Source organism: Elgaria multicarinata, chromosome 3 (assembly GCF_023053635.1).
Source record: "Elgaria multicarinata webbii isolate HBS135686 ecotype San Diego chromosome 3, rElgMul1.1.pri, whole genome shotgun sequence".
Lineage (NCBI taxonomy): Eukaryota > Metazoa > Chordata > Lepidosauria > Squamata > Anguidae > Elgaria > Elgaria multicarinata.
The window spans coordinates 159,613,414-159,633,078 of record NC_086173.1 but is presented as its reverse complement, the minus strand read 5'-3'; the positions used below and the strand labels follow the sequence as shown (position 1 = coordinate 159,633,078).

Here is a 19,665-nt window from a genome sequence, read left to right as displayed (position 1 = left end):
CCAGGTTCTCCATATATACAAGTGACACCTGCTGAAATTCCCTTTTCAATACAACTGTTAAAGATACAGGAGCCCTGTCCTCCATTTCATATGGTCAGCCTACTTTGCGTGCTTTTCTTTGGGCAAATTCATCAACTACAACAGAAAAACAGCTGGAGATAGGGGGTGAAGACACCTTGGCTTTTTGGCTGTCTCAAAATGGAGTCAGTACTGCTCACTCACAGGAGAGCTACTTTGTAACAAATCTTTACCAAAGGGTCCCCCTTTGCCTCTACCAGGGGGACTCGGAGTAGGCCCCCGCAAGATCATAGGCCCATGCCAACTGACCCCACTACCCCCCCCTCTCTGCCCAGCCCTGGGCAAATGACTAAGTGGCCAGCCTAGCCCTGAGCAATGGGACCCTCTCTCTGTCATTCCAGGAGCTGCTGGGGTCGCCTGAAGAGGAAAAAGGGTTCGTGGCTGGGGTCTTCCAGTCACCTTTGGCCCTCAGACCAGGACAGCTGTGCAAAGGGTTCAAGGAGGAGATGGAGGACGATGAGAATCTCAGCTTGCTTGGTAACGGTCTATATTGTAATAGGGACATTATGGGACGTTATGGAAGTGGCTTGTAGCTTTTCCCGATCCATCTTAGCCGTGCCTCTTTTAAGTTTTTCTTTTCTTCAGTTGCATGCCATTTTCCTATTCAGCTTCTTTCCCCCCCAAAAAAAAAATCCCAAATGGGGATAGCAAAGGAGAAGGTCTTTTTGGTGGTGGCCCCCAATTGTGTAAAGCTCTCCTTGCTGAAGTCCATCTGGTGCCAACATTGTCATCTTTCCAACACCAGGTTTCGACTTCCCCCTACACCGAGACATTTTACAGCATATGATGGGCTTCTTAATTCAGTTTTTTTATCCGCTCCTGGTATTTTATTGTTGTTGTTTTTCTCTTAGACTAACCTACCTTACAGGGTTGTTGTGTATATAAAGTAGGCTAAAATATGTGTGGCTCCTTCTGTTCTTTTGAAGTAAAGTATAACTTTTTAAAAAAATAATATGAGTTTAACATGATGGTAAATAGGGTGACCATATGGAAAGGAGGACAGGGCTTCTTTATCTTTAACAGTTGTATTGAAAAGGGAATTTCAGCAGGTGTCATTGTTATGCATTCAGCACCTGGTGAAATTCCCTCTTCATCACAACCGTTAAAGCTACAGGAGCCCTGCCCAATTTTGTATCTGCTCACTCACCTGGTGAAATTCCCTTTTCATCACAACAAAGCTGCAGGAGCCCTGCCTAGCAGGACCAGATACAAAAGAGGGGAAGGCTCCTGCAGCTTTAATGGTTGGGATGAAATTTAGGACGTTTTTGGATGTTTTAATAATGTTTACTATGTTTTTAATTCAGTTTTATGTATTTCATACTTTATTTATTTATTTATTTATTACATTTCTATACCGCCCAATAGCCGGAGCTCTCTGGGCGGTTCACAAAAATTAAAACCATTCAAAGTATAAAACAACAGTATAAAACCATAATATAAAATACAATATAAATATATATTTATACAATATAAATACTTGTTGTTCCCCGCCTCGATCCAGACAGAGAGGCGGGTAAGAAATAAATTTATTATTATTTCACCAGGTGCTGCATGCCTACAAATGACACCTGCTGAAATTCCCTTTTCAATACATCTGTTAAAGATATAGGAGCCCTGACCTCCTTTTCCTTTGGTCAGTCTAATGCTAAATGTCTTCTGTTTCCCCCCACCACCACCATCCATTTCCTCTCCCTTGCAGTCGGTGGGATGCATTCTGAGTCCTCTCTTCTTCATGCTGCTCTGGAGCCAGCTCAGGTAAAGATGGAAGACAAGTGGGGAATTGTCAGAGAAATGCGAGTGGGATGGTTTGAGAGCCAGTGTGGTGTAGTGGCTAAGGTGTTGGACTGGGAGTCGGGAGATCCAGGTTCTAGTCCCCACCCAGCCATGGAAACCCACTGGGTGACTTTGGGCCAGTCACAGACTCTCAGCCCAACCTACCTCACAGGGTTGTTGTTGTGAGGATAACATGGAGAGGAGGAGGATTATGTACGCTGCCTTGGGTTCCTTGCAGGAAAAAAGGCAGGATATAAATGTAATAAATAATAATAATAATAATAATAATAATAATAATGATTTGTTACGTGGCTTAGAAAAGCAGGACGATGGGTGTCTGTTGCCTTGGGACTCCTATGCATTTGGATCTGCAGGAGGAGTGGGCAACCTGTGGCCTACCAAATGTTGCTGGACTACAAATCCCATTGCCCCTGAACATTGGCCATGTTGACTTGGGCTGATAGGACCTGGAGTCCAACAACATCTGGAGGGCCACCGCTTCCCCATCCGATTGGATGCCGCAGCAGATTTTGAATCCTGCAAGAAAAACATTATCTACTAAATATTTAACATTGGCTTTAGTGCAACAATTCCCTGACTTGGTGCTGAGGGACTGAGCGCGTGAGTGTGCCCTGTTTGATGCTCAGAATGTGATCACAAGCACGTGTCCACCAAAAATATTCCTAAATCGTCAAACTTGTGTTCGTGTTTGTCCCATTCTTGATTCTCATTTCAATTTGCGCAAATGTCCCAATTTGCACAAATTTCCTCGGGAGACTAAATCAACCCTGTTTGAACTTATGGAGGAAAGTTGTGCAAATTACAAGATTTCCGCAAATTTGGGGAAATTTGCCCAAATCTGTTGGATTATTACGTAAGTGGGGAGGATGGAAGGATGAAAAGTGAAGAAGGGAATTCCTATCCGTAGGTTTTACAAAAGTCTTAAAGCATAACGCATTATTTTCCCGATATGTAATTGTATCCAAAAAAGATATGGACCTGATATCACTCTGAAAGGTAAATTTAATATCATCATGAAGTGATCATGAAGTGTGTTAATCCAGGTTTTGAAAGCCTCGAAGGCGTTTGGATTTTTATAGATCAAAAAGATATCATCTATAAAACGCTTATAGACAATTAACTCTTTCTAAAAAGGATTTGTTAAAGGATGGCAAATATATAATCCCTCCAAATTAGCCATAAATAAATTAGCAATGCTAGCTTCAAATGGGCTCCCCGTCGCTACTCCCTTTACCTGGAAGAAAAATTCATCAGCAAATCTGAAATAGGTTTTTTCTAAAATAATGTCAATTAATTGTCAATTATTTCTAGACTGCAAAAACGTTGAGGAATTCACTTTTCTCTTTCAGGGAACGGGGACCTTTGAGGAGGTGGCCGTGCGTTTCAGTGAGGGGGAGTGGGCCTTGCTGGATCCAGGCCAAAGAGACTTTTACAGGGAAGTCATGTTGGAGACCTACGGGAACGTGACCGCTCTGGGTAAAGATCCGTTGGCATGTGCTTACTTGTCTGAAGTGGTAGTTATCCTAGCTACAGTTATCCATGCTCTGATAACCTCTCGTTTGGATTACTGCAATGTGTTATACGTGGGGCTGCCTTTGAAAACGGTCCGGAAGCGTCAGCTGGTACAAAACAGGGCAGCCTGTTTACTAACAGGGACTGGCTGGCGAGATCACATTACACTAGTCCTTTTACAACTTCGTTGGCTGCCAGTCCAGGTCTGGGCCCGATTCAAAGTGCTGGTATTGACATTTAAAGCCCTAAACGGTTTGGGGCCAGGCTATTTGAAGGAACGCCTCCTCCCATATGTACCTGCCCGGACCTTAAGATCATCTACAGGGGCCCTTCTCCGTGAGCCCCTGCCAAAGGAAGTGAGGCAGGTGGCTACTAGGAGGAGGGCTTTCTCCGCTGTGGCACCCCGGTTGTGGAATGAGCTCCCCAGAGTGGTCTGCCTGGCGCCTACACTGTACTCTTTTCATCGCCAGCTGAAGACCTTTTTATTCTCTCAGTATTTTAACACTTAATTTAAACAAATTTAAATCTTACTGTTTTAACTCTGTATTTTAATCTTATATCAATTTTGCTGCGTGGTTTTTATCCTGGTTGTGCTTTTTACACTGTATTTTGTATTTGTGCTTTTAACCTGTTGATTGTTTTATTATGGTTTTAATTTTTGTGAACCGCCCAGAGAGCTTCAGCTATTGGGCGGGATAAAAATGTAATAAATAAATAAATAAATAAATAAATAGTTTCAGGAACAAACATTCCAGCTTAGATGTTTCTGTGCTTGAAGGTACCAGAAATAACTCCTTAACTCCCTGTGTTTCCTTCTCTTCTTTAAAGGGTTTTTGATTCCCAAACCAGACGTCATCTCCTGGCTGGAAGGTGGGGAAAACTCATTCATCCAGAATCCTGAAGAAACAGACAGGGGGAGGATTTCAGGTAGCGTCTCGCCTCTGTGTTGAGACCATGAATGTCTGAGAAATCTGGAATCTCAGGGCTGGTGGGTTTCTCAAACATTCCCCCCGCCCCCTGTCCAAAGCATACTCACTCCATTCCGTAGTTATTTGGCATTTACTTCAGAAAGTGTTTGCAAATGTTTATCTGTTCAGGAAGCATTGCCCTCACTCTGAATTGACTTTGCCATCATCTATTTTATTTATTTATTTATTCGTTACATTTATATACCGCCCCATAGCCGAAGCTCTCTGGGTGGTTTACAAAAGTTAAAACAGTAAACATTAAAAGTATACAAAATTTAAAAACATAAAAACAACAGTATCCATTTAAAAACAACAGTTCTGGGGGGTCTGTTAAAAAACAACAACACTTAGCGTTGTTAAATGGTGTTAAATGCCTGGGAGAAGAGAAAAGTCTTGACCTGGCACCTAAAAGATAACGGTGTTGGCAACTGGTGAGCCTCATCGGGGAGATCATTCCACATTCGGGGGGCCACCACCGAAAAGGCCCTCTCCCTTGTTGCCATCCTCCGAGCTTCCCTCATCGATGTCGGCCTGTAACCAAAGCTGATTGACTGGCTGCAAAGTATTGTGACATTGTCCTGTTCTCTCTGTGATCTTCAATTGGCCAGCAGCCCCCCATGTGACTGATCGAGGGAGCATTACCCTCGCTCTGAATTGGCTCCATATTGTCTCAGTGACATGGTCATGTTGCTGTATCTGATTGGCATATGTAGTGGTCTGACATCAATTTGTTCACTATGTGATTACATATAAGTGGGATTACTTCCGTGACCAAACTGGGTAGAAGAAGAGTGAGGACTGACAGATGCCAGTTTCTGTGTTTTTAGCTAAGTGCCTGAGCTGCATTGGGAGGGCTTTGCTCTGAAAGACAGCATAGAAATAAAGGAATCACTAAAAAAAAAATGCATGAAAAAAGTGCGAAGTGGAGATTTGTCGCTTTGATCCCAAAATTCTGTGGGCTGGATCCATAAGAACATAAGAAGGGCCCTGCTGGATCAGACCAAGGGTCCATCTAGTCCAGCACTCTGTTCACCCAGTGGCCAACCAGCCATCGGCCAGGGATGAACAAGCAGGACATGGTGCAACAGCACCCTCCCACCCATGTTCCCCAGCAACTGGTGCACATAGGCTTACTGCCTCGCATACTGGAGATAGCACACAACCATCAGGGCTAGTAGCCCTGGATAGCCTTTTCCTCCAGGAATTTATCCAACCCCCTTTTAAAGCCATCCAGATTGGTGGCCATCACGACATCTTGTGGTAGTGAGTGCCATAATTTAACTACGCACTGTGTGAAGAAGTCCTTCCTTTCATCAGTCCTGAATCTCCCACCCATCAGCTTCATGGGATGTCCCCTGGTTCTAGTATTTTGGGAGAGGGAGAAAAATGTCTCCCTCTCCACATTCTCCACCCCATGCATAATTTTGTACCCCTCTATCATGTCTCCCCTCAGCCTCCTTTTTTCCAAGCTAAACAATCCCACCTGATGTAACCTTCCCTCGTAGGGGAGATGCTCCAGCCCCTTCATCATTTTAGTTGCCCTTTTCTGCCCTTCTTCCAGCTCTATAATATCCTTTTTTAGGTGGTGACCAGAACTGTACACAGTATTCCAAGCGTGGTCGCACCATCGATTTGTATAAGGGCAGTACGATACTGGCCGTTTTATTCTCAATTCCTTTCCTTATAATGCCTAACATGGAGTTTGCCTTCTTTACAGCGGCCGCTCACTGGGTGGACATTTTCATCGAGCTTTTCCACCACAACCCCAAGCTCTCTTTCTTGGTCGCTCATGGCCAACTCAGATCCCATCAGGTTATACTTGAAGTTGGGTTTTTTTGCCCCAACATGCATCACCTTACACTTGCTTACATTGAACTGCATTGAGCAGGGGGTTGGACTCGATGGCCTTATAGGCCCCTTCCAATTCTACTATTCTATGATTCTAACTGCACCCAGACTTCAGTCATTCTGGATTAAACCCATTGAAATCAATGGGGCTTAAGTTCATCATGGATCAAAACACCTCTCTCTCTCTCTCTAGTCTTTCGCCCCCTGTTCTGGGGTTTTCTCCCTTTCTGAAACTGGGGCCCATTTGTCTGGTTTCTCTCTTTCTCCGTATCCCAACAGACATAGCTATGAATGAGATCAAGGAAGAAAATCTTCTGCTGCAGGAAGTCCCTGGGCTGGAAGAAACATCCGAGATATTCCCAGGGGGGTCACAGGAGGGTATTTTCTTGACAACCCACGACTCTGAAAGTGAGTACCAAGGCCTCAGCTTGTTGGGGTAGAGCCCCTTGTTTGCATACTGAAGGTCCCAGGTTCGAATGTCGGCATCTCCGAAGAGGGCTGGAAGAGACCTCTGCCTGTGACCCTGGAGAGCCACTGCCAGTCAGTGTCAACAATACTGGGCTAGATGGACCGATGCTCAGGCTTGGTTCAAGTAGGGTGACCACATGGAAAGGAGGACTGGGCTCCTGTATCTTTAACAGTTGTATTGAAAAGGGAATTTCAGCAGGTGTAATTTGTATATATTATTTATTTATTTATTTATTTATTTATTTATTTATATAGGACCATCAATGTACATGGTGCTGTACAGAGTAAAACAGTAAATAGCAAGGCCCTGCCACATAGGCTTACATTCTAATAAAATCATAGTAAAACAATAAGGAGGGGAAGAGAATGCAAACAGGCACAGGGTAGGGTAAACAGGCACAGGGTAGGGTAAAACTAACAGTATAGAGTCCAAACAACATCAGGTTTTAAAAGCTTTAGGAAAAAGAAAAGTTTTTAGCTGAGCTTTAAAAGCTGCGATTGAACTTGTGGATCTCAGATGTTCTGGAAGAGCGTTCCAGGCGTAAGGGGCAGCAGAAGAAAATGGACGAAGCCGAGCAAGGGAAGTAGAGGCCCTTGGGCAGGTGAGAAACATGGCATCAGAGGAGCGAAGAGCACGAGTGGGGCAATAGTGTGAGATGAGAGAGAAGAGATAGGAAGGAGCTAGACCGTGAAAAGCTTTGAAGGTCAACAGGAGAAGTTTATATTGGATTCTGAAGTGAATTGGAAGCCAATGAAGAGATTTCAGAAGTGGAGTAACATGATCAGAGCGGCGAGCCAAGAAGATGATCTTAGCGGCAGAGTGGTGGACCGAGACCAACGGACTGATGTGAGAAGAAGGAAGGCCAGAGAGAAGAAGGTTGCAGTAGTCCAACCGTGAAATAACCAGCGCATGAACAAGCGTCTTGGTGGAAGAGACAGACAGAAATGATCGAATCCTGGCAATATTATACAGGAAAAAACGGAGAACCTGGTGAAATTCCCTCTTCATCACAACAGTTAAAGCTGCAGGTGCCCTGCCCTCTTTTAAATCTGGCCATTCTAGTATAGCTCCTGCAGCTTTAACTGTTGTGCTGAAGAGGGAACTTCATCAGGTGCTGCATGCACACAAATGACACCTACTGAAATTCCCTTTTCAATACAACTGTTAAAGATACAGGAGCCCTGTCCTCCTTTTTGTATGGTCACCCTACATCTGGTGTTTACCCTCTTTCCCACGACCACCAATCATTTGTTAGTTTCATTGTTCTCTTTTTGGCTAAGGTGACCCTACAGAAAGGAGGACAGAGCTTCTGTATCTTCAACAGTTGCATTGAAAAGGGAATTTCAGCAGGTGTCATTTGTATGCATGCAGTACCTGGTGAAATTCCCTCTTCATCACAACAGTTACAGCTGCAGGAGCCCTGCCCTCTTGACCAGATACAACAGAGGACAGAGCTCCTGCAGCTATACTAGAGTGACCAGATACAAAAGAGGAGCCCTGTCTTCTTTTCCAAATGGTCACCCCAGGTATAAGGCTGTATTCCCATCTGGAAATAAAAAAAGCCATATCTCATCATGGAGAGAAGGTTCTGCTTGCAGAGGGCTTTGTTCCCCTCCTAGGGGAGCATGCAAACATGTGATTCCTCCACTTGTCGAAGGTCCAAGTTAAGAGGATCTTGGATAGTAGGCATTTGGGGTAGGGGAGGAAGAACTTTTACTTGTCGGCTTCACATCTGAAGTAATATACGTGGCATTATAAACGTGCACACTCCCATTAGGCCATTAAGACCTTGGTCAGGCTGGCTGAAGACATGTTGCTGCCGGAGGTAGAGTTGCGTAGCACCCAAATTCAGCCAAGCTATTTTGGCACATGACCTGCAACCATTCACAAGTGCTTCTCCCCTCTTACTCTAACCATCTGCTGCCCTTTCATGGCACCCTAAATCTGCTGCTCTCTAATGGCGGGACTGGCCCTGGTCCACAAATTAACTAAATTACCTTAGTTGCACCGCTGACAGTGCCAGTGGTGTAGTGGCATCAGGACTCGCAGGAAGGCAGCCCCAGGACTTAGAATCATAGAATAGCAGAATTAGAAAGGGCCTACAAGGCCATCGAGTCCAACCCCCTGCCCAATGCAGGAATCCACCCTAAAGCATCCCTGACAGGTGGCTGTCCAGCTGCCTCTTGAAGGCCTCTAGTGTGGGAGAGTCCACAACCTTCTCCAGGCAACTGATTCCATTGTCGTACTGCTCTAACAGTCAGGAAGTTTTTCCTGATGTCCAGCTGGAATCTGGCTTCCTTTGACTTGAGCCCGTTATTCCGTGTCCTGCACTCTGGGAGGATCGAGAAGAGATCCTGGCCCTCCTTTGTGTGTATTTGAAGAGTTTTTTATTGGCAGGGACTCTGCCATCATCTGCCACCCCACCCTCACATCCCCTTCTCCCTCTGAGTAAAGCTGTAATCCTCACCGTAGCTGCAGGGAAAGGAATTTGTTCCCTGTTGGGATGCTTTAGGGTGGATTCCTGCATTGAGCAGGGGGTTGGACTCGATGGCCTTGGAGGCCCCTTCCAACTCTGCTATTCTATGATTCTATGATTTGATTGACAGTTCCTCCTCCCTCTCTCCTCCCGATGGTATCCCATCAGCCATTGCTGCAAAAAAAAAAAAATCCCGGTGGCTCTCCTAGAGTGGCACTCACTTTTTCTGCCGCTCTTGCCAGGGATCTCTGTAACCAGTGGGAAAAGTCAATGCAATGCAAGAGAAAACTCCACGGAGCCCTCAACACACAACACAACGGTTGTGCAGGAACTCTCCTCTGCATAACATGGATATTCTGCGTGGAGTGTTTTTTAAAAAAAACACCACCATTGCGTGGAGTTTTCCCGCCAGACAACACAATTCTCAACGGTGGTGTAAAAACTCCACCGTGGAGTTCTAAAATCACCGTTGAGAAACATCTTGTCTGAACTGAGCCAGGATGTTCTGTCCACGCTGGACGATTTTAGGAGCGTCCCTCCTCCCGCCTTTTAGGGGTTTTCTCTTCTTTCTTTTTTTTAAAATGCAGTTCAGCAGATCTTGGGGTTCAAACAAGCCATCTAATACCTCCCTCTATAGCCAGTGGTGCCATTTTGGCTTAAAAGGTAACGGCACTCACAGCGTGAACATCAGAAATCAAGGGAGTGACGTTCTAGTCTGAAGTCCACACTGACACCTCGGAACGGTGCCACCGCATTCTTCCTCTGTGACAGATTCTGTGATCCCTGTGTGTGTTTTTCTTCTCCTTCTCTTTTCCCCCATCAGGCGACGGCACAGCGAGTGAGAATGAGGTAGGCCTGACACAGCAGGCCGGCTCCTCTGAGTCAACACGGTCTGATGGGACGTCACCCGCGGCTTCCCAAGGGGAAGTTTCAGTGAAGCCCGAACCTTTCGACCAGGGATACGAGTCCAACAGGCAGCCGTGGCAGCAGACAATGAAGATGTGGGGCATATCCATACAGAAAGTGGAAAACGTCATGGCGGATAACATCGGCGTGACGCACGTGGGAGAGGAGCGCCACATGTGTCGCAAGTGTGGACAGACATTCGAGCACCAGTCGGGACTTACCGTGCACCAGATGATACATACGGCGGAGAGGCCCTACGAGTGCCTCGAGTGCGGAAAGAGCTTCTGTCAACGGGAGAACCTTCTCGTACACCAGAGAATCCACTTGGGGGAGAGGCCTTACGAGTGCTTTCACTGCGGGAAGCATTTCAGCACCCGGTCCCATCTTATCACTCACCAGAGAATCCACACGGGCGAGAAGCCATACGAATGCCTTCACTGTGCCAAAAGCTTCAGCAACAAGTCCTCGCTGGTCACACACCAGAGAATCCACACGGGAGAGAAGCCGTACGAGTGCCCACAGTGCGGGAAGAGCTTTTGCCAGAGCGGGCAGCTGATCCGTCACCAGAGAATCCACACGGGAGAGAAGCCCTACGCGTGCCCGCAGTGTGGGAAATGTTTCTGCCAAAGGGGGCAGCTGATCCGACACCAGAGCATGCACACCGGAGAGAAACCTTACGAATGCCTCCAGTGCGGGAAGAACTTCAGCCGGAAATCATATCTCGACATTCACCTGCGGATGCACACGGGAGAGAAGCCCTACGCCTGCCCCGACTGTGGGAAAAGCTTCTGCCAAAGCGCCCAGCTGATTCGGCACCAGAGAATCCACACTGGGGAGAAGCCGTTCGCCTGTTCCGAGTGCGGGAAAAGCTTCTGCCAAAGCACCCAGCTGATTCGGCACCAGAGAATCCACACGGGGGAGAAGCCGTTTGCGTGTGCCGAGTGTGGGAAAAGCTTCTTCGAGAAAAAAAAGCTGGTAAGGCACCAGGGAACCCACATGGAACCGAAACCGTACGAATGCTCCGAGTGCAGGAAAACCTTCCCACGGAAAGATAAGCTCGTTCACCATCAGAAAACCCACATGGGGCTTGAAACCTTATGAATGTTTTCCTTTCCCCCCCCTTTTCTTTCTTAATTGCAACTGTAACATGTTTATGGCAAAACACAGGTCGGTAATCCTTCGAAACGCATTAAAAGCTTTCTGCAGAGGTTTGAGACTCCCAAAATATAAGAATAAAGGCGTGAGAGAGAAACAAACGAAGAGTCCAACTGGGTCAGACCAACCAGACATCTGGAAGCTTGTGATTAGGGCATGATGGATAATGGCCGTTGCCTTTTGAATCCTCTGTTTGCTGGGAGAATATTCTGCTACACACCAGTTACAAGAATCCAATTGGAACAGGAGATCCTATAACTTTTATTGTCTGAGCTGGTACAGAACAAGGGCTGCTCTATATCAGTAGTGCAGTTATGTCTCTTTAGAACTTGGACTGGGCTGGGTTAGGAGGGTAGTATCATTTCACTTCAAAACGTGCTGATCTGACCCTGCTCACTTTGTGGGCCCTCCTTTTCATTCTGCTAAGTGCGGCCGTGGACGTTTGCCACCCCCTCCCCAAACCCTGCCCTGACGTCTCCGCTGATTATCACGTTAAAACTAAAACCAGCTGAAAATAAGTGTAAAATATCACATAGGTCCATTTATGTAGGTAGATCCAGGTTAGATGCGTAAATCGGACAGTATTCGCGCCAACTTTCGGATACAGACATAGCTTTCTGGAGGGATTCTGTGTCCTGAAGCTGTAACCAGGGTCAGTTTGTAAAAAAATCATCTGGTCAAGATAATGAGATTTCAACTGAAAACAATTTTCAAGAGAAGCAGTCGTCTGCTGAAATGTAGAAGCTTTGGTGCCATTTTCATTCACTCTTTGCTGTTGTTCCTTCTGCCCCTCACACACACACACACACACACACACACACTGCTTTTGCTTGCAATGGTGTTGCCTAGGGTGACCCTATGAAAAGGAGGACAGGGCTCCTGTATCTTTAACAGTTGTACAGAAAAAGGAATTTCAGCAGGTGTCATTTGTATGCATGCAGTACCTGGTGAAATTCCCTCTTCATCACAACAGGTAAAGCTGCGGGAGCCCTGCCTTCTTGACCAGATATAAAAGAGGGCAGGGCTCCTGCAGCTTTAACTGTTGTGATGAAGAGGGAATTTCACCAGGTGCTGCATGCATACAAATGACACCTGTTGAAATTCCCTTTTCTATGCAAGATACAGAAGCCCTGTCCTCCTTTCCATAGGGTTACCATAATTTTCCTCCATTCTAGCGTGACCAGATACAAAAGAGGGCAGGGCTCTTGCACCTTTAACTGTTGTGATGAGGGAATTTCGCCAGGTGCTGCATCCTGAAATTCCTTTTCCTATGCAACCATTAAAGATACAGGAGCCCTGTCCTCCTTTCCATATAGACCCTGTTCAGAACACACACTAAGCCACAGTGGTTAAGCATTTTGAGCTAAACTTTATGGCTTAGCATGTTGGGTGAACCATGACTTAGTGTGTTGCGTGAACCGTTCCTAACCATGGTGGCTACATAACCACAGTTTAAACACGCTCACTAACCATTCGCTGCAAAAGGGGTAGCAGCCTAACCATGGTTTAGCATGTTGTCTGAACAGACCCATAGTGTTGCAATCCCACTGCTGACACCATCTCTTCTTTTCCTGCCACTTTGCTTCTGTTTGGCCAGTCACACCTGCACCCATTTCATGACGCTATAGCATCCATGACACACCATGGCATTGTCCACCGTAGCCACCAGGTAATGGTGGTATCACGTTTTTAAAAGCCATTGGGAAGTTTTGGGAGTACGTATGGGACAGATTGATGACGGTTTTGACCAAAAAAACACACAACACCCCCCGAAAAGTCATCCTGATAAATACGAAGAGCAGTTTTTGATAAAGTCCCAGCTATCGCAGGCGAAAGTATCCATAAGTAGGGTAGAGATTGGGGAGAGCAAGTCTACATGGGCATTGGGTTGGCGGCAGGCATATACGCACACTCAAAGCATACACAAACCTGCATATAATCCCGCCCTGCCTCCTCAAATCTGCCTTTTTCAGAAAAGCAATACATTCAGCTCTATGGATACAGTCAGTTCTTTGTACAATTGACAGAGTCTCCTCCTGCACCATAGAGAAAAGTGAACCAGAGCGTCTCCAGGAAGAAGCAGTAGTAGTGGGAAAGGACAGAATGTGCAGAGGAACCGTGATTCCTCACAAACTTAGGGTGACCCTATGGAAAGGAGGACAGGGCTCCTGTATCTTTAACAGTTACATAGAAAAGGGAATGTCAGCAGGTGTCATTTGTATATATGGGGAACCTGGTGAAATCCCCTCTTGATCACCACAGTTAAAGCTGCAGGAGATATACTAGAGTGACCAGATTTAAAAGAGGGCAGGGCACCTGCAGCTTTAATGGTTGTGATGAAGAGGGAATTTCACCAGGTTCTCCATATATACAAATGACACCTGCTGACATTCCCTTTTCAATAGAACTGTTAAAGATACAGGAGCCCAGTCCTCCTTTTCATAGGGTCACCCTACACAAACTGCACAGTGCCTGTGACTGGCATGCAGCCCTGCCCTGTCTAGCTACTTGGCAGCTGTTGTCTGTGGAAAAACTGAGCTATAAAACAGCTAAAGGTGCAATCCTATGTATGTTTAGATAGGAAAAAAAGCCCTCCAATTCCTGGTATGTCCCAGCCGGGCTGGGAGTTGTAGGACTTTCTCCCTGTTGAAACACGCGTAGGATTGCGCCCTAAGTTAAGAAGCCCATTATCATAAGCTGTCAAAGGCCTTGGAGTAGAGTAAAGCAAACTAGTTTCTAGCTTTCTACTAGTGTGATGTGTGGTATAATGGTTAGGCAGCCTTCCTAGCAGAGCTGGCTGGGGCATTCTGGGAGTTGTAGTCCAACACATCTGGAGCGCCCCAGGTTGAGGAAGGCTGGGTTAGAGTGTTGGACTGAGAGTCGGGAGATCTGAGTTCTAGTCCCCACTCAGCCATGGAAGCTCACTGGGCGACTTGGGCCAGTCACAGACTCTCAGTCTAACCTACCTCACAGGGTTGTTGTTGTGAGGATAAAATGGCAAGGAGGATTATGTACGCCGCCTTGGGCTCCTTGCAAGAGGAAAAGAGGCGGGATATAAACGTAATAAATAAATTATCTGTTTAGGCAACAGATATTGGGTATTTTTATTTTTTTTTTAAAAAAAAGATATTTCACAATTCAGCCTAAGATGTTTGCCTGGAATCAAAACGCCTGTATTTGAGAATGCTCAGAAGGGTCTCTCGCCACCCCCGCTCACGCGCCATTCAAAGTGCGTATTTACCAAAGTTATTTTGGCAGAAAATTCCACAAGCGCCTCTTCCCCAAAAGGAAAAAAAAAGATAACTGTTTGCTGCTCAGTCAAGACCCCTAAAATGCTTCACTCTGCCTAACGGTAGGGCCTGCCTAAATGGGGCTAGGATATTCTCAAAGGAAGCCCCATTGTAATGAACTTGTATAGCTTCTGGTCCGTATCCTGGTCGGTTCTGCCCTATAGGTTTCTGTCTCTCTGTGTGTGTTTATCTGTGTGTGTGTTTCTCACTTTCCCTTAGTGGTGTCCATTATCTGTTGCCTGAGGGAGCTGCTCTCTGCTCATCGTCATGTCCAGGCCACCTTCCATGAATGTGCCATGTGCTGTCCATTTAATTTAAGGGGAAAGCTAGGTCAAGGGCGTTGTATTTGTGCTTTCTTGGTTTTGCCACTAGATTTTCGTCAATAGGTGTGAGTACCGACGTAGCTTGCTACAAATTCTGCTTTTGAATTGGCATTGCTCTTGGATTCCGGATAAGGATGGAGACCCCGTTTGTAGAAATAGGAAGGCTGTTCCATCCAGCAAATCGTGTTTACCCCCCACGCACATGTGCTTACCCAACTGTGGGACCCTGGACAGGCAATACCGTCATGGAGTGAAATTGTATTCTGCTTGGCCCCATGTTCCTGTGTGACGTTTGTTCGTGGTCCGTTGCTACGATGGCATTTGAGGCTCTTGGCATTTTCTTCTTCAATAAATGATCTGAGCTTTAAGAACGTGTGTCCAGTGTTGAATCCAAGATAATGCGGCGGCCAGATTGATAGCTGGAACAGGGAGGTTTGAGCATATAACACCGATTCTGGCCCGCTTGCATTGGCTGCCTGTATGTTTCCGAGCCCAATTCAAGGTGCTGGTTTTAACCTATAAAGCCCTACGTGGTTTGGGACCACAATACCTGATGGAATGCCTCTCCCGACATGAACCTACCCGTGAACTGCGCTCAACATCTAAAGTCCTCCTCCGAGTGCCTACTCCGAGGGAAGCTCGGAGGATGGCAACAAGGGAGAGGGCCTTCTCAGTGGTGGCCCCCCGACTGTGGAATGATCTTCCCGATGAGGCTCGCCTGGCGCCAACGTTGTTATCTTTTCGGCGCCAAGTCAAAACCTTTCTCTTCTCCCAGGCGTTTTAACAGCATTTCACAACGTTAAGTTTGTTTTTAATGGACCCCAGAATTGTTGTTTTTAAATGGATACTGTTGTTTTTATCCTTTTTAAAATGTTTTTTAAAATTTTGTATACTTTTAATGTTTACTATTTTTAATTGTTGTAAACCGCCCAGAGAGCTTCGGCTGTGGGGCGGTATATAAATGTAAATAAATAAATACATAAATAAATAAATAAAATTATAGAGCAATCCAGCAGGCATCCAAGGGGTGTTCTAACAACCAGGAAGAGAATGACGGATGCGATCTTTGCCTTTCTTCCTTTCTGGTGATATTCCCTTAGACCGGGGCAAGGTTCGGAGCTGGGTCTTCAGCGTCTGCCCATCCTGCCTTATTTCTGCTCATTTCCATCCTCGCCTGAAGTCACAGCTCCTACCTTTCGGAGTTACTTTCTGAAGGTGGTGTGTGCTGTGTCGGGGCCTAGAATGCCCTCTGAAATGCATTGGAATGGGTTACGACCCTGCGCCTGGACCAAAAGCTTCCTGATAAATAGGGTGACCCTATGAAAAGGAGGGCAGGGCTCCTGTATCTTTAACAGTTGCATAGAAAAGGGAATTTCAGCAGGTGTCCTTTGTATATATGGAGAACCTGGTGAAATTTCCTCTTCATCACAACAGTTAAAGCTGCAGGTGCCCTGCCCTCTTTTAAATCTGGTCACAGTATAGCTGCAGTATAGCTCCTGCAGCTTTAACTGTTGTGATGAAGAGGAAATTTCACCAGGTGCGATATGCATATAAATGGCACCTGCTGAAATTCCCTTTTCTATGCAACTGCCCCTTACGCCTGGAACGCTCTTCCAGAACATTTGAGAACTACAAGTTCAACCACAGCTTTTAAAGCTCAACTAAAAACTTTTCTTTTTCCTAAAGCTTTTAAAACTTGATGTTGTGCAGACTTCTACTGTTACTTTCTACTGTTAGTTTTCTCTACCCAGTGCCTGCTTACCCTACCCTGTACCTGTTTGCATTCTCTTCCCCTCCTTATTGTTTTACTATGATTTTATTAGATTGTAAGCCTATGCGGCAGGGTCTTGCTATTTACTGTTTTACTCTGTACAGCACCATGTACATTGATGGTGCTATATAAATAAATAATAATAATAATAATAATAATAATAATAATAATAATAACTGTTAAAGATACAGGAGCCCTGTCCTCCTTTTCATATAGTCACCCTATGATAAAGCCACGCACATTTACAAATGCCTGTGTAATGGCTGCTATTCCAGTGGTATTTGGGGCCACAGGCAAACGGGGTGGTACCCAAATGCCGAAAGATCCTTTGCTGAGGGAACTGCACTGGCTGCCTATTCGCTACTGGGCAAGGTTTAAGGTTCTTGTACTAGTGTACAAAGCCCTAAACAACTTGAGACCAGGATACCTGAGAGAGCGCCTTCTCCCCTATCAACCTGCCCGGTCACTGAGGTCATCCGAGGGCCTGCTCCTGGTGGTTCCACATAGACCCATCCTCCGATTAGAGTACACCAGGGGAAGAGCCTTCAGCGTGGTGGCCCCCTTCCTCTGGAATTCCCTGCCTCTGGAGGTCTGGCAGGCGCCAACTTTGTATTCTTTTCGGCGCTTCCTGAAAACATTCCAGGAATCCTTTCCTTAATTAGGGTGACCATATGAAAAGGAGGACAGGGCTCCTGTATCTTTAACAGTTGCATAGAAAAGGGAATTTCAGCAGGTGTCATTTGTATATATGGGGAACCTGGTGAAATTTCCTCTTCATCACCACAGTTAAAGCTGCAGGTGCGCTGCCTTCTTTTAAATCTGGTCACTCTAATATAGCTCCTGCAGCTTTAACTGCTGTGATGAAGAGGGGATTTCACCAGGTTCTTTATATACAAATGACACCTGCTGAAATTCCCTTTTCTATGCAACTGTTAAAGGTACAGGAGCCCTGTCCTCCTTTTCATATGGTCACCCTAGACTAGAACCCGGATCTCCCAAGTCCCAGTCCAACACTTTAGCCACTACACCACAAGCAACAGCTGCCAACGTGCGGGTTTTTTTGCTCCCACAACTGATAAAATGCGTCTGGACACTCATGAATGCATCACATCACGCACATAAGTATTTCTTCCAATAAGGATCTACTGCTTTAAAATGGTTTATAACAGTGGTAACAACAACTGTTGAGGCCCAGGACACACACCATATACAGTTTTCAAACAATTTTCAAAGTGTCATATCCTGCTTGGTGTAGCTCTGGAGTCCAAAGTCACAGGTTCATAGAATCATAGAATCGTAGAGTTGGAAGGGGCCTACAAGGCCATCAAGTCCAACCCCCTGCTCAATGCAGGAATCCACCCTAAAGCATCCCTGACAGGTGATTGTCCAGCTGCCTCTTGAAGGCCTCTAGTGTGGGAGAAGAGCCCACAACCTCTAGGTAACTGATTCCATTGTCGTACTGCTCTAACAGTCAGGAAGTTTTTCCTGATGTCCAGCCGGAATCTGGCTTCCTTTAACTTGAGCCCATTATTCCATGTCCTGCACTCTGGGAGGATCGAGAAGAGATCCTGGCCCTCCCCTGTGTGACAAACTTTCAAGTATTTGAAGAGTGCTCTCATGTCTCCCCTCAGTCTTCTCTTGCTACAGGTACAGCATCTACGGCTGGACAAAAGAAGAGACTACATCTCCCAGAATCCGTTCGATTTGGAAAGGGAATAAGCAGATCACTACAAGTCCCAGAACTCAATGAGCTTCCTGTCTCTCCGCCCACCCCCCCAATATCCCCATCATCGAAGCGCTTTGTTGGATGAGATGGGGGATTAGGGTTTGAGGGTGATTGCTGGAGAGAAAGGTTTGCTTTTTTTCTTTTTCAGGAGAGGCTGTCTCTTTGTGCCTCAGGACGCAGGTAGGAAAGAAAATCTGGTTAGCTGCTTGCTTGCTTTGCAGTGGTGCCCTGTTGCAACCTGGTGGAGCAATTGACTCTTGCAGCCTGTGAATATTAGTTTGGGAAGGGGGGTTAGAAATGGGGGGGGGAATGCTTGTCCTATGTTAATAAGGGTGAGTTGGGCTCTTTCCCTTCCAAATGTCAGCCCTGAGTTTGCTTTACATGCTGCAGTGTACTGGAAATGTTGGAAGAAGGGAGGAAAATACAGATCCAGTTAAAAGGAATTATGCAAGATAGAAATAAAAAAAATGCAAGGTAGAAAAAGGGGAGATATAATAATAATAATAATAATAATAATAATAATAATAATAATAATAATAATAATAATATAGAATAGCAGAGTTGGGCCTACAAGGCCATCGAGTCCAACCCCCTGCTCAATGCAGGAATCCACCCAAAAGCATCCCTGACAGATGCTTGTCCAGCTGCCTCTTGAAGGCCTCTAGTGTGGGAGAGCCCACAACCTCCCTAGGTAACTGATTCCATTGTCGTACTGCTCTAACAGTCAGGATGTTTTCCCTGATGTCCAGCCAGAATCTGGCTTCCTTTAACTTGAGCCCGTTATTCCGTGTCCTGCACTCTGGGAGGATCGAGAAGAGATCCTGGCCCTCCTCTGTGTGACAACCTTTTAGGTATTTGAAGAGTGCTCTCATGTCTCCCCTCAATCTTCTCTTCTCCAGGCTAAACAGGCCCAGTTCTTTCAGCCTCTCCTCACAGGGCTTTGTTTCCAGACCCCTGATCATCCTGGTTGCCCTCCTTTGAACACGCTCCAGCTTGTCTTCGTCCTTCTTGAATTGTGGAGCCCAGAACTGGATGCAATACTCTAGATGAGGCCTAACCAGGGCCAAATAGAGAGGAACCAGTACCTCACGTGATTTGGAAGCTATACTTCTATTAATGCAGCCCAAAATAGCATTTGCCTTTCTTGCAGCCATATCACACTGTTGGCTCATATTCAGCTTGTGATCTATAACAATTCCAAGATCCTTCTCGTTTGTAGTATTGCTGAGCCAAGTGTCCCCCATCTTGTAACTATGCATTTGGTTTCTATTTCCTAAATGTAGAACTTGGCATTTATCCCTATTAAATTTCATCCTGTTGTTTTCAGCCCAGCACTCCAGCCTATCAAG

General features: G+C 45.9%; 1 protein-coding gene across 1 annotated transcript in view; it reads left to right on the top strand.

Annotated features, from left to right (window-relative positions):
* Positions 1–12,139, top strand: part of LOC134395661 (uncharacterized) — a 141,646-nt gene extending 129,507 nt beyond the window's left edge. Inside the window, exons 7-12 of the mRNA XM_063121824.1 lie at positions 420–555; positions 1,778–1,833; positions 3,222–3,348; positions 4,213–4,311; positions 6,480–6,608; positions 9,969–12,139. Of these exons, the coding sequence (XP_062977894.1) occupies positions 420–555; positions 1,778–1,833; positions 3,222–3,348; positions 4,213–4,311; positions 6,480–6,608; positions 9,969–11,152 (1,731 nt within the window). The 3' untranslated portion in view covers positions 11,153–12,139. The remainder of the gene's footprint in view (positions 1–419; positions 556–1,777; positions 1,834–3,221; positions 3,349–4,212; positions 4,312–6,479; positions 6,609–9,968) is intronic.
* Positions 12,140–19,665: the final 7,526 nt, after the last annotated feature.